This window comes from Octodon degus, unplaced genomic scaffold, assembly GCF_000260255.1.
Source record: "Octodon degus isolate 3935 unplaced genomic scaffold, OctDeg1.0 scaffold00002, whole genome shotgun sequence".
Classification (NCBI taxonomy): Eukaryota; Metazoa; Chordata; class Mammalia; order Rodentia; family Octodontidae; genus Octodon; species Octodon degus.
In genome coordinates this window covers 10898783-10913784 of record NW_004524578.1, presented here as the reverse complement: position 1 = coordinate 10913784, position 15002 = coordinate 10898783, and the positions used below count along the sequence as shown (strand labels likewise).

Sequence of the window (15002 nt, the reverse complement as noted above, 5' to 3'; positions counted from 1 at the left end):
AGACTTTTGATAATTATGTTATTTATTTATTTATTTATTTATTTATTTTTGTTTCTGAGACTGTGTAGTTATAAAGGGAAAAGTGAGATAACTTCTAATTGGCTTATGAAAATAATTCACATGAAAACTCCAGAGAGACTCTGATTAACAGTGCAAAAGTGGTTTAGATGCCCCAGTCTCCTCTTCTTTCGGTGTTTTTAAACTGTAAATTTCATCTTAGCATTTTTATATGGCATTTAGCATTGCGTTTGGTACACTTAGCTATGAGCATCAAAATTTTACTAGTTCTAATGTAATTAGCTACCAAATACCATTAAGTTTCTCCTTCAATCTGATTCTTTTAATAATGATTTTATTTACAAAATCATTTTGGCCTTAAAGTTTATAATTTTGCATCATCCCAAGTATTTCTGAATGGCAGAATTTTTATGGTCTTCTAAACTATTTCCTTTCTATGTCTCCTAGATTTCAATATAGCAAATACATAGAGAGTGGCTTTAAAACTTTTATAACTAAAGCCCTTAAAAATAAGCATTTAAATGAGGATTAGGAGTGTGATTTCATGCGATTTGGCCCAACACTTCATTGTCTTTATATATTTGTTATCCATAATCCTTAGTGGGAATCAGTTTGCTTCTAAACCTTACTTCTTTCTAATCTTTCTAACAGCTAGCGAAATGAAAATTAACAGAAGTTACTTCTCATAGCAGTCTAATGGGGGAAGGAAAAAAAGCAGTTATAGCAATGGAATTACCAAGCCACTGACTGTATTCCGAAATTTGCATGTGCACACATGGGTATGTTCCTGTCATTATTTGGGTCTTTGGAGATGCTGTCTCTGTACACAACGGCAACTTCAATTTTTACTGAGATGAGTCCATACCATGGTATAACCACTCTTTTCTTCTTGCTTTATTTTTGTTTACTTATTTATTTTAATCTTTCATTTATTCATTTGGTACAGTCTCACTGCACTGCTTGAACTCATAGTAATGAGTATAATAATCCTCCTCTCTTGGGCTCCCCGGCACTGGGATTACATGGATGCACCATCGTGCCCAGTTTCAGTGGCTGGCACAGCATTCAGTAGCAGGAATCAAACCTCGGTTGTTTTCTTTTTAAAGATAATAAAAAATAGTAAAACAATCGATAAATAAAGAGAAAAGAAATGATGCAGGATTTCACTAAGCAAAAGGATTGGAATTCAACAATGGTTCTTATATTGCATGTTGTTGTCTTCAGATTAGTTGTTCAGATTACCAGATATAAACATGTCAAATTGGTGAAAAAAATTGGACACACTTATATGTCAGCAAGCTAAGATAATAGTGTGATTTATACTAGTATCACTTGTGTATATTAAATTATTTGAGTGGTGCCAATTTTGGGCCTATTCAACTTGATTTTGTATGTGTTTCTGTCTCTTACTGCAGCAACTGACCTCAGTATTCTACAGTTCCTAAGGCTCTAGATCAGATCTAGAGTATGGCAGTACTCTAGAATATGAGGCATGGCTTCCAACTGGCTTTGTGCAGTTAGAGGAATTGGCACAGGCTCGTTTCTTGTGGAAAAACTTAAATTGAAAGTTGATAGTTAAATTAGAAGAAAGCTATAGCATCCATCCACCCACCCACCCTCTTACTTCTGCCATCTCTCTGTTCATCCATCTGTCTGTCCATCTGCCCATCCACCAGTCCATCAAGTCATCCATTCGTTTGTCTGTCTACCTATCTGCCTGCCTGCCTGTCTGTCGTCTTTGGTGAGCTGATGTGTGGACAGAAGCCAAGTGAGAACCAAAAGGCACGATGAGGATTGCTGTGTCTAGTAAAATAGTTGGAGATTGAAAGGGAACTGGCCAATCAGGAACAGATATTTGACCGCGCATTTCCAGATGACTGTTTCTTGCACAGTGCCTCTTTCTGTAGTGGGACTCCCGAGATATCTGATTTCTGTGTAGGTCCAGGAAGTAGCATAGGAAAAGCTCTTTTGTAAGAGAAGTATTATGGTCCACCTCAGAAAATAAAGGGAAGCTATTGCTCCTGGAAGGCTTTCCAATGAAGAGGGTGCTCCCTGTTTGTTTTTCAGTTTCACATATTTGTGACTCAAACGTCCACTCATAGTAATACTGTTTTATCTTTGTATTTTCTTGGTTAAACTCAAAGCTTCAATAATTGCATACTAAAACAGTAGCATATGAGGTATGGCAGAAAAATACAATGTGTATTTTAAACTAAATCTATTTTATTATAGGAACAGCCACATTTTGTAGTTAGTTTCCCCTTGAACTTCTCCCCTTCACTTCAAACACAGCTATCCCACCATTCTTATCACTGTTTGAAACATCTGCAAGTTCTGTTCTGTGTCTTAGTTGCTTCTCTTGGCTTCTACAGTGTCCTGGATAGATTTTAAACACTTAACTTTCATGGTCATTTTGACTTTGGGAAAAAGCCAGAAGCTGCATGGTGCCAGATCTGGAGAAAAAGGTGGATTAAGAGCACACAGGCCTGCCCCAAACCTCTCACTGAGCATAAAGTCTTGCCCTAGGCTGCAAATTCTGTCCTTGGCTACCAAGATAAAGGAATGGCTTCTGAAGGAAGGAGGTAGGGGAGACTTGGGAAGTAGCGGTCTTGGGCCCTCAGAGGTGTAGGGAGATGCTTTTCTTGCTTGTGGGTGGGTTAGTGCTGGGCATAGGACAGAGTAGTCTAGGGATGAGGGGGAGGACTAATGTGAAACAAGAAGGAAAAGTAATTGAATGGAGCCATGGCACTCTAAGTAATGTGGAAATGGGAAAGTTTCAAAAGTACTTGGGGCTGGTGAGATGGCTCAGTGGTCTAAAGCACCTACTTAGAACAAGCTTAGCAAAGCACAGGGACCACGGTTCAATCCCCCAGCACCACATGCCAGCCCCGCCCTCTAGTGGGCTGAGCTGGCCACACACACACACACACACACACACACACACACACACACACAAATAAATTTAAAAAAAATATCTAAAAAAAAAAAAAAGTACTTGCTACAGGATTCTACACAATTTGTTTTCGAAGTATGTTCCCTGGACTAGCCACCATTGAAAATTGTTGGAAATGAAACTTAGTGATTCTTATCTTAGACTTCTTGAATCAAGAACTCTGAAAAAATGGCCAGGTTAAAAGAAAAAAAAGAATGGCCAGCCATAGTGGCATATGTTTGTAATCCTTGCACTGTAGGAGGTCGAAGCAAGAGGATCAAAAATTTAAGCCCAGGGTAGGGCCAGATAGCTCAGCAGACTAAAGTGCCTGCTTAGGCAGACACCAGAACCTGGGTTTGATCTGCAGCATGCAGTGCTGGCCCCACCCCTGAGGCCCACGAAGGGAGAGGGCCATTGAGACTGGGCGTGGTGGTTCAAGCCTATAATCCCAGCTTTTATTTTTTTATAAATGAATAAGTAAACAAATAAGCAAACTCACCCTGGGCATGAGACCCCACAATCTTCTACCCTTCCAGGGGTTCTGAAGTCCATTCATGTTGGAGAACCATGGGCTTGGACTAAAGAACACCGTGGGGTTCTGGGTAGAGTAGGAGGCAAAGCCAGAGATAGAAGCAAAGGCTCTTTCCTGTGTGTCAGGATCTGTGACTGCTGTAGGATTCAGAGGCTGGGCCAAGGTGTGAGAAGGCAATCGCCAGGGTGCCAAATGTAGGAATCCACATGGGCTCGGTGCCAGCCCTGTGCAGCCTGCAGCCTGACAGTGAGTCACCACCCCATGATTTCTCTTTCTGTTCAGGACATGAGAGCCTTTGTAGTCCTTTAAGTGAAGGAGAAACATTGACATGCAGAACCAAGATGCAAAGGCTGGCATGGTGACACTGGTGCCCAGAAATGTTAGACAGCGGATGCCGCCGTGTATGAGCCCAGCATGGGTACTTTGCAGAAGTCGGGGCAAAAGCATAGCCTTGTCGAATCATATAGCTTTCATCTTTGTCTTCATTTTTTAATAGTAGGAAGTAGATTAGAAATATTTTCCTGCTTCTGTGCTCTGAGAGTCAATGGATATTCAGAATTGCTTTGTATTTATTTAAGGTTTTCCTAATCTCATTTTTAAAGGGAAACCTTGAATGATAGTTCTTGCTTATAATTTGAAGTATTACACTTAATGCATAGCTTTTGTGGCCTATGTCTTTGTATGCCTAGATTATTCTTATCCTTGGATAGGTGATGGAGTTTTCATCTACAAATATACATCTCATTCTCCATGTACATGCACATGTGGAAAATTTGAAAAGTTTTCTTTTTATCCTTCTGCAAAGAATTTTTGGATAGTTCTGGGGAGTTTATGCCTGCAGGATCCTCTGCAGATGATGTAAAGAAGCTGCCGAGAAGAGCCTTGTCGGGGAGCCTGCTGCTAGATGCGTGGATCTTGTCCTGTCCTCCTGTAAAAGCTGTTGACACAAAACAGTAGTCTTACATGTTGAAAAAGCTTGAAAGGAATGTTTCAGTGAAATCTTTTGCAAACAATATTTTCCTTTAGTTTTTCAAAGCAATGGTCAACATACCTGGAATTTTATTTTACTATTTTTCCTTATAAAGTCAGTTAATTTTTTTTAAATGTGTGTGCATTTATGTGCATTGACTCCCCATTTGGTCCTAAGGATGTCGGGGAAATATTAAGTGAGATAAAATAGGATGCACTAGCAGCCCAGGAATACTGAAGGTCTCATCCTTTGTCACCCTAAGGATCTATAAAGTCCCCCTTGCTCATAAGTGCTGTCACTCTTATTTAATGGTCCACCCTGCTCAGTTGGCAGGGGAATGCTGTGTGCAAGACAGGCATGTGCTTATGGCTTTTTGTGTTGGTCAGCACATCTAGCTCTGGAGCTTGGAGGGGGCTCAGTGTGACCTTGTGATTGTTGACTGCAGGCCGTACCCTGCATTCTTCCTCCCTATCCTTTAAGATCCAACCTTGCTCCTAACCTCCCAGCCTCAGTCTTTTTTTGGTGAGGGGGATGAATCTCAGGACCTTGCACTTGCCAGGCAGGCACTTATGCTGCTGAGCTATCTCCTCGGCCCCCTGTCTTACTCTTTCTGGTCAAACACAAAATGAAGCACCGAGCTGATAGCACCATCATCTCTGGGTTTCTATTACAACCCCACTGAGAGACGCACTGTTAGAATCCATATCACCATCTCCCCATTACTCCTTTCAGCACAAATTCTCACATAACCCATGCTACTGAGCAGTAGTCCACTTCTGTACCCCAGGAATGGCAGTGCCTGTGCTATGTGGACAATCTACTGCTGGATCAGAAATGTCTAAGGATTAAAAAGTGGATCTCTTCCACCTACTTGGAGTGAGTAGAAGAAGCTTCATAGAATATCCTTCTCATTTCACTCTCTTTCTTCCCTTCCCATCCTGCTTTAAGTATGAGAACATCATGACCCGGAAATAAAAGAATATTTTCAAGGTTATTTCATTTTTATGAAAATCATCATGTTTATGAGCTGAATACAATAGTCCCTTTCTATTAATAACTAACAAGCTTGTTCTATGTGGAAACCACTTTTTCTGTGGTAGAACAATGGGGATGCATCCAATTGGGTGGGGACCTAGCAGGAAGATAGAGCAGATGAATGGATCAACATAGAAATAGTAAAAGGTTCTGATCCTTGGGGAGGAAGGAGGAAAATAACAAACCCTGTTGTACTATATTTTATCAGCTATGTCTGCTGAGGAATTAGGGTCAGGACCCAGAAACTTTGCTATATCTCCTGGTGTTTGTTTCAGTTCAGGGGGATGGGTTTCCCCTTTGATGGGTCATTTCCTTCTCTCTTTTCACATTCCAGGCTGCATTAAGATGTCAAATTTCACTTATAGGTGGGGGCACAGACACAAAAGCCTGAGCCTTTCAGCTGAAGGAGTGCAGAGTGGATTTATTGTGCAGAGAAAGGGAGTGTTTGACATACAAAATAATTTTGCTAGGCAGGCTTTGCAAGAGCACACAGCCTGTGGCCTGCCTGCCCCAGCCCAGGGGCCTGCTCCTGCCTCTTGAGGGTGGAAGAGAAATGTTAAAGTAATTAACAAGTGTCTTTCAGGTACATACATCCCGGGGTATGTGGCAGACAGGTGAAACTTTATTTTAGAGATAAGCTCTTGATGGTGTTTACAGAAATATTTAGGGTGAGCTAAGTAGAATGAAGTTCTTGCACTCTTCTCTATCCAAGAACTCTGCACTGAGTACCTTTCTCCCCTTCTCCTGCCTTTAGAGAGGAGGTGGGGGTAAAGTTGGACAGCAAGCAGTAAGTCCATCAGATCAAACATGAGTGCATTAAATGCTGAAATGTTCAAAGTCTGACTGAGATAGATAAAGGCTTTGATGGAAAGTGGATATTTCCCAGGGACTTTACAAGCAATAATCCAGATGTTACGGTGTAAGGCAACAAGCGTCCACGGGTAGACCAGGAGTTCCAGCCAAGCTGCGCCTGATACCGGCCTCAGCTTTGCCCTCCCATGCTGTTCTGCCATATGGAACCTATCTCTGGGCCCCCTTAATAACCAGCTTTGGATTCCACTTTCACAGAGCTCATAGAGCTAAGTGGAGCTGTTTTATGGACAAGTTAGATAGAAGCCTTTCCAAGATAAACATCCAATTTGAAATTAGGACATACCAAGCTGCAAATTATTTTAGGGCATATTTCATGGAAGTGCTGCCATTTTTCTTAGGCAATTGCCAGACTGTAGGATGCCCTTTGATCCTCTGTGGACATTACTCCCTTCTTTATAAAAAGGATTTTGAAATAGTTGCAGTGTTTAGGGAGGAATATATCTGTCGGAACTTTGAAGCATGTCCGTGGGACGGGTCATGCTTTAGCTTGTGGGTTGGCAAGTCAAACTTTTAAGAAGAAAAGAAAGCAAAAAAGGGGTTTGTAGCAGGATATATAAATCAGCATCTTGTTTTCGTTTTAAAGGTAGAGATATTGAGCTCATGTACTTAATGAGCTATAAAATAAATTAAGTATATTCTACATCGATACATATCTAAGGATATATACAAACATGTACATGTATGTATATATTATGGTGATGTCTTAAAGAAATACAAAGCACTTAATTTTATGATTTTGTAAACACTTATTGAATATACTCTGTCTGTAATCTAACACCCATTGTTTAAAAAGAATTAAAGAATTACTCATGTCTGCTTCAAGATGGATTTCAAAGTTATTTCATTCCCCATTTACCTACCCAGCTTTGTGTTAGCACCTGTAAAATGTGTGTGTGTGTGTGTGTGCATGCACACGTGTGTGTGTGTGTGTGTGTGTGTGTGTGTGCAGGCAAGCAGGAGGAGGATCAGGAGAAATGTTGAAAGGATAACCAGTTTGGGTGTATAAGTGCTTAGAAGTATTTTGTTTAAAGTTGTCATGAAATGCTCAACAAAACACCTGGAAAGGCCTTGTTCCATTGTACATAGAAGGATTGGATGACGTGGGCTAGTGAGGCAACCTGCACAATTAGCACGGTCCTTTGTTGTGATGAATTGTGACTGACTGATAGCCAAGCAAACTGCTGTATAAATGATCTTGAAGATGCAGTGAGCCAATGACAGGAATGAATGGAGTGTTAGACACCCATCACTTTGCTGTGGTGCTCAGCACCGTTCACCTTCTTTAGCCCATTTGTTTCTCCTTCAAATAAAAAAGTCTGTACTTGTGCCAGTTCCCTTACTGAACAGAGAACAAAACTGAGCACTTCCAACTGAATGCAGGATGTAGAATAGGTGGAGATTTTAACTCGAGGGAAAACTGCCCCTGAGACCACCCGGGATTGGGACTGTGTTTGATGAAATTAAGACAAAGTATGGTTAATTTTCTTCAGAAAACTCATGCATGATGCTTATGTAAAAACAAAATATGGCTTTACAGTCAAACATTCTGGCCAGAAAAAAAATGAAGGTAGAGAAGAAATTAAAATATTAGCAAATATGGGCAAGATACTGAATCTGTTGAATGAGTACTTGGTGAGTTACTATACTATTTGTACTCCTTATCGTTTTGGATATTTAAACATTTATATGATGGCAATTGAAAACACTTTGCCTATCACATTTATCAGTTTATCATAGGGGATATTTGTCTTTTTTTCTGTATTCTTGTTGAGGTGTGGGTGAGTCCTTAGCATTGATATAATTTTAAAAAGAAAAATGATATGTTGACAGGCATAGAGCCAGCCAGGTTCCTGTGCTGCAAGTTGCCTTCTGCACGTCCTCCTCCATCCGACATCACCGCAGCTGACTTAGTCACCATGCAAAGCTCCTTTGACCAGCCAGGCCACTAGAAGCTACCCACAGAATTAGAATCTTATAGTGGTATAAGGTTTTCTTAGTCCAAAGAATAAGGGAAGTAGGGACAGATTCAAATTTGATGAATAAATTCAAAGTCATTATTTCTAAATGTCCAGAGGTATTTTTGTCTCATTGTTTTAGCTCTGTTTCCCAGAATGCCTTTCTTCCATTCCTACCATTAAAAACAACCAGAGGCCCAGTTTAAGGATTCCTAGCAAAGAGTGCTTCTGGTTAGGGCAGGAACTCCCTGGCAAAGCCAAGGATTGGTGAAACTTACCCTGTGCTATATTATGGTGAATCCAAAACTTCAGAAGTAAACCACATAACTGCAACTGTGGACTAGCAAAAGCCGTGAAGAATAACACGTCTTGTGAGGCAGGGAGGGATTTTACAGACAAACACTGAAAGCTGGGAATCACTTTTAAGAAGTGCAGATGAGTTCATATGTCATCTTTATTTTTTCCTCTAGTCCTCTTTGATACGCAACCTACGGCTCTCAGAGTCCTTGAAAAAGAACCAGCTCTGGAATGGGATTGTAAGCATAACTTTACTGGAAGGGAAAAATGTCTCAGGAGGAAACATGACTGAGATGTTTGTTCAGTTAAAACTGGGAGATCAAAGGTACAAAAGTAAGGTAAGTTTTGCCAATCCTACAAAGAGGATAATATATTTAAAAATGAAAAATGAGTCAAAACTGCTTTCGTTGCTAAATTTTAGAAGTGATTTAATTTTAACCCTCCTAAGGAGAAAGCCTTCCAGAAAACAAAATCATGATATAGTGGCAGTCAGTTAATATTGGGGTTGCTTTGATTACTTAGAATAATGTATTTTAATAGGGTATGTCAGAGCTAGAGGAAGTTCCTTAAATCGTAGACTAGGACACATGGTTTATTTTTGTTCTGAAGGCAAGCAAAGTATATTTCGTAGAACATGGGAAAAGCAAAAGTTCAAAATCTTACAAAAAATAAAATAGCATACTGCTTGACATGCTGTGTGTGAGGCACATGAGATAGCAGAAAACATTTTCAAAATTATATTCTCTTTGAATCGTCTTTACGCAAAGAATAATTTTCCAATGTTGCTAATTTTGCATGATTGTAAAACAATTTATCCAATGTATTAAAACAGAAAGTAACATTTTAGTAGTTTTTTAAAAAAAATCTTAATTCTGTCAAACTAAATTTCATTTAATCTTTAATCTTAGTAATTTGGTGTGGATTCTATTTCAAAACCATAGTCTCTGAATCATGCAAATTAATTTGTTTTACATAACTCTCAGACAGGAATATTTCCTACATTTTATGAATTGGAAGAGCCAGGGTTCTCTAAAGTTATGTCATGTGCTAAAAGTCACATAGAAAAAAAATCAGTGGAATATTTTGAAAATAGGCTGGATAATATTTTCAATCCATGCCTCTTGGTATTGTGTGCACTGCAGGTACACAAAGTTTGGAAAATACTTAGGGTAGCAAAGGGTGTCTGGTGTGTACAATTTTTTAGTGAAAAAAAAATCAAATATTATAAATAGTATTATTTACTCTGGCAAGAAGCAACCTTTAGAGAAATAGAGAAATGAGGGCTGAAGACTAATTTACAGGAAATATGAAAACTTCAGTGTGATTTATATGAAAAAATGCAAATAATCATTTTGAGCAGTTCGATTTAGGCTGTTCCTCAAAAGGAGCACACCTGAGGTGACATCATGTCTGTAGCCAGCCACGGTCAAGAGCAGGATTTATAGAAAAATGATGTAATGTGAGGGACATTTTGCCCTTTTGAGTAAGGTGAAGTGTAGAGTTAGTTCCGTATCTACTACAATCCACCTTGGGGAGTATGTGATTTGTAGTTCTAAGAGGTCTTTTCTTCTAACTGGCTTCTAAATTCTGGGATCTGATACGTTAAGCAGGATATAAAAAAACTCTTAAGTGATTTTAAGTGATTTAGCCTGGAGTGGAGATGTGGGCATCCCAGATTTTTTTCTCATGCAGGAAGAGATGCTGGTGCAGTGTTAATGGAAAGCCTGCATCTCTGATGCCTGTCCTTGGTATCCGATAGCACACACTTCATTAACACATGATGCTTTGTAAATGAAAGTGGAAATCCCTCCAGTGAACTAAACATGGACATGGTGTTAAGTTACTCTTAGAGGACATAGTGACACTTTTGAGGGCTTCAACCCACTCTTACTAATTTTCATGTGTTGCTCAAGTGGATTTCCTAGTCTTACCTCCACTTTACTGTCTGGATTTAGTAATTTTGGATGTAGAAAATGGGAATGGAAAACATATGTTTTACCCATGTAATAATCTGACAAATGTGAAGACTCCACTCTGTTACTTTATATAATTTTAAGCAAGCAATGCGTGTATATGGCAACAAAGATGGTACTTGAGTTTGACCAGTTAGTGTTATCTTCTGTGAGAAAGAACAATCACAAGCTGCCTATTGATACATATCAACTGTACATGCATACACTTCTAGGGCTTATTACAGTATTTTTTTAACTTGGTGCCTAAGTCTTTGAATCTGGAGGCCATCAAAATAAGTGGTACTCTTTAACCAATTTCTGAAACCTTAAGGTTCCTTCTGTTCCAAAAGTTTAACTTAATAAGAAGCAAATCCCATCATTATGACCTCCTGCCATTTAGATGTGAAATTAATGTGTAGTTGCTGTAACAATGAATGACATTTTAAGAAAATAAATACTATAACTGCATGTTTTCTAGACACTGTGTAAGAGTGCAAATCCGCAGTGGCAGGAACAGTTTGACTTTCACTACTTCTCTGACAGGATGGGCATTTTGGACATTGAAGTATGGGGAAAGGATGGCAAAAAACACGAGGAGCGTCTGGGCACGTGAGTCTACTTGGTTTCTGCTTGGGGGGAGTTTGTGACTGCACGGGCCTGAGTCTCAGGGAAGGTCCTACCTGTGTGTGTTGAGGGCACCTGTGTCTCATTCATGGAATCTTCAGTAAGCCAGACAGCTATCCTAACTGGAGAAAGTTTCTTTTGTTTGATTCATAAATGTCATTCAATATTTGTACATAGAATTAAAGGAAGGAAGGATGGAAGAAAGAAAGGTGGGAGGGAGGGAGAGAGAGAGAGAAAGGCAAGAAAAGAAAGAAAGAGAGAAAGAAAGAAAAAAAATAGAAACCAAGCCACCCCTCAGCATCCAAGGGAATCACTTCTGGGTTATTATAGAAACAAAAAATCCTAGGATGCTCAAAGTCCTTTATAAAAAAGAACAGGATTTGCATACAACCTGCATACATGTCCTTGAAAACTTTAAGTTAATTGAAACATTTTTAATATATGATATCTAAATCATATATAGTTATTCTGTGTTGCTGAGGGAGCCATGATCCTCAAAGTATCTATAAAGATGGTTTGAACCAAAGTTGATTGAGTCCATGAATGTGGAAACTTTGTATCCACAGACTAACTAGTTTGTGTCAAGAGTTTTCTAAAGAAAGATAAAAGAGTTGTCTTAGGCTGTTTTGGTTTTATTTATATGAATTGCCAATACTGTACTAAGCAGGATAGTCACTCCTAACTGGAGGAGCTGTCTTTCTTTTTTAAAGCTGGCTTTGCTCTATAGTGAAATATCATAATTTAATAAAAATATAAGACTAGATGTCTCCCATATCGAAAACTTTTCAATTCTTTTGTAATTTATAGCAAACTATAATGGAATCTGTTGAAGCCAAACCTATCAGGTTTCTTTTATTTACTTGGGCCCCTCACAGCTAAACTGAGGTATTTATCCACATGTAATGAACAACATTGGTATCCAGCTGTTTAAAGTGTTCCGATGAAGAGCACCGTGGAATGAGCTGGCACAGTGCTGACTGGCCCACAGCACCGGGAGGCCTGCAGACGTGCAAACCATCCCTGCCTTGCAGCGCATTGTGCTAAATACGTCACTGGGCTAATTCTGTAGAAGAGGAAGTGGGGTGCAAGAAGTTTACAGAGGACTTGGCCTTGCATTTAAGAACCTTGAGTTCCAAGAGTCAGGATTCTGCCTTCCATCAAATTGAAGTCTACGAAAAAACAAGTCCATATTCATCCACGTTGCATAGAAGTCTTAAGGAAAGCAAACATTTAAACCTGGTGGCCCTCAGTTGGTTTTCAAACCTGGGAGTTGAGTTCAAGGGGATGCCTTGTGGTCCCCCTTGGCAATGGGAGGCTTCCTCTACCCTTGGCCTCGAGGCCAGAGTGTCTCAGCTTTTTATCTTGTTCTTCCTTGGGGAATCCTTGACTAGGGATTTTTATTACTGAAAAGCAAAGATTGAAATCCATGAAGAAATATTGGGAACTGGGGAGGTGGAATGCTTTTCCATCAGTGAAGACTTTAGAGACAAAATGGCATGAGGCTAGCTATCAATATCTCAGATAGTGCTCTTACTCTGCAAACTCCCAACACATGGCCCATTGATATCTGCTGCTTTTAGCTGTCCTTGCCCCCTCCTTGAGGCAGTAGTTGATTCTGAGCTCAGTGGTTGGGGAGTTGAATACTTACAAGAAGTTCTTCCAGGATTTCATAGTATTCTGTGTTGTAAGATCTTTTCAGCAAACCTGATTCTTGCCCACTTGAGGACAGTAATTCATCCCAGTGACTGTGTGGAGAGCACACAAGTCCCCACATACAAACAGAGCATGCCTGCATTCCATAACACGTGTCTGGATCTTCCCGGGGGACCAGCGGGGCCAGTGACCCTGGCAGCTGAGACCTCTTCCCTTTGTGCTCGCTATGTCATACCATCACTGCACACGATCTGTGCCCATCTGGCAGGCAGCACTCCCTGCTTTGATGACAGTCTCTCTACAAAGGCAAGTTTGCCTATTCTGCTAGCACGATGGGCCATGCCACAGTCTCCACGTCAAGCGAGAGGACTTCGTAGTCGTTGTCCATCAGCGGTGCCTCTGCCGTCTCTTCCCACGTCCACACAGGGTGGCAAGATGCGTCTGATACTTCTCAGTAACTCTGCTATTGTCACAGCTGCAGCATACAGAAGCCCTGACCATGCCCATAGTAGGAGGTTCGGAAACTTTGTGTTCCCACGGAGCAAGGAGGAGTTACGCAAATGCGGAGAACTCTGTGTCCCAAGTGTCATTTGAGCGGTGGGAGTTAGGGCCTCAGTGATGAATGGCCTGTGTGTTATTTTAGTAGGTGCAAAGGACACTGCCCTGCATTTCACTTGTCATTGTGTTGTCATGTTCCCAACACATCATAGGAAATGCTTTTCCAAATGAGTATTGGGTTGCTTCACTGAGACAAAAAAATAATTTAAGATGTCTCTTCTGTTCTATGTTTTGTCATTTGGGTACTCATTTATTATTTTAGCTTTTTCCTGTTTATATCTGAGAAATATACCTGTCTTTCAGCCATTCTGTCCTTCCTCTTTATGGCTTTTAAATGATTTTTTTTTTTTTTTTTGTATCCTTTTCCTCTTTCCTCTCCTGTAGTACAACAGATAACAAAAGTCTCTCTTGGGAGCCAGTTTCACAACATTGCAGGGCAGGTGTGCAATCCTACACTAAAGCATAACAGGCTCTTCAGACTTCAAGAAGATACTCTGCTAAGCCTCTGTGTATGACTGACAGATTATTCCCTGCTATTTCTTATTGGTTGCTTTTGAAATATTTCAGTTTTTTCCCACATTGCCACTTTTTGATGGCATTTGTTCTAGGCGTATCTGTTTTAAGTTTCCAAGTTTTGGGATTTTTTTTTTTTTTTTTTTTTTTACATCCAAGGTGGTCCAGGAGTGTGAATGTTTGGGGGCCACTTCCCAAAGCCCACACCTCAGGCTTTGCTTTTGATAAGACATTCATGTTAATAAGGTCAAACTCTACATGCAGCCTCTCTGGGGACTCCTCCGCAGGGAGGATTTCCATAGTGTGCAGGTTGACTGGGCACTCCTGATGTGCACAGGAAGCATGGATGCCGCCTGGCTTACAGGGTCACTGGCCACCGTGCGGGTCATCTTGACTAACAATTTCCATGTCTGTGGACAGTGTCTACTGTGGTTATAATGTTTCATTTTGTGACTTTTTAAAAGAGAAACCATTGATCTCTATGATGTTTACAACTAAAATTGTGCAATTGAAATACAAGAAATATAGCGAGCAGTACTCTTTTGAAAATAGGCTAGACTTTGCTTTTGTATATTTTTAGCAGAAATGAGCAGGGTCCTGAGTTCAATCCCCGGTACCGCAAAGAAAAGAAATGAGCAGTAAAGCTAAGGTAGCAGGGACAGCCCATGACTGAAGATCTGAACAGCGTCATTTGGCTTGAGCGATGCTGGGCTTTGTTTTCAGGGATGGAAAGGCTGCCTTAGAGACTAGCTATCCTCACACAGGTGTTGTAGGTGGTTTGCTCAAGGGTTTTCAGACATGGCCCTGCTTAGCAGCCAGTGCCCTCAAGCACTCGAGGTACACGAGTCCCTGACTCCCCTATGGTTTCCTCTCCTGTAGGCTCTGGCTAAGCCACAAGGAACTCCTAAGGATGCTGAAGCTGGGGACATAAAGGCACTTTAGCGACGTCCAGCAGTCCTCTGAAAGCGTGCAGCCCAATTCCCATCCATACTCAAGGGCAAACCACATTATAAAAGACAGCAGCAGGGCTCTGGGATGCTGAGGCATGGAGGTTCTAAATTTGTGGCAATATCGTCTAGACCTGCAAATT

General features: G+C 40.5%; 1 protein-coding gene across 1 annotated transcript in view; it reads left to right on the top strand.

The window, feature by feature from the left end:
• Mctp2 (multiple C2 and transmembrane domain containing 2) overlaps positions 1-15002 on the top strand; it is a 260991-nt gene that overhangs the window by 105842 nt on the left and 140147 nt on the right. The window contains exons 9-10 of the mRNA XM_004623453.2: positions 8786-8950; positions 11043-11173. Coding sequence (XP_004623510.1) covers positions 8786-8950; positions 11043-11173 — 296 coding nt within the window. The remainder of the gene's footprint in view (positions 1-8785; positions 8951-11042; positions 11174-15002) is intronic.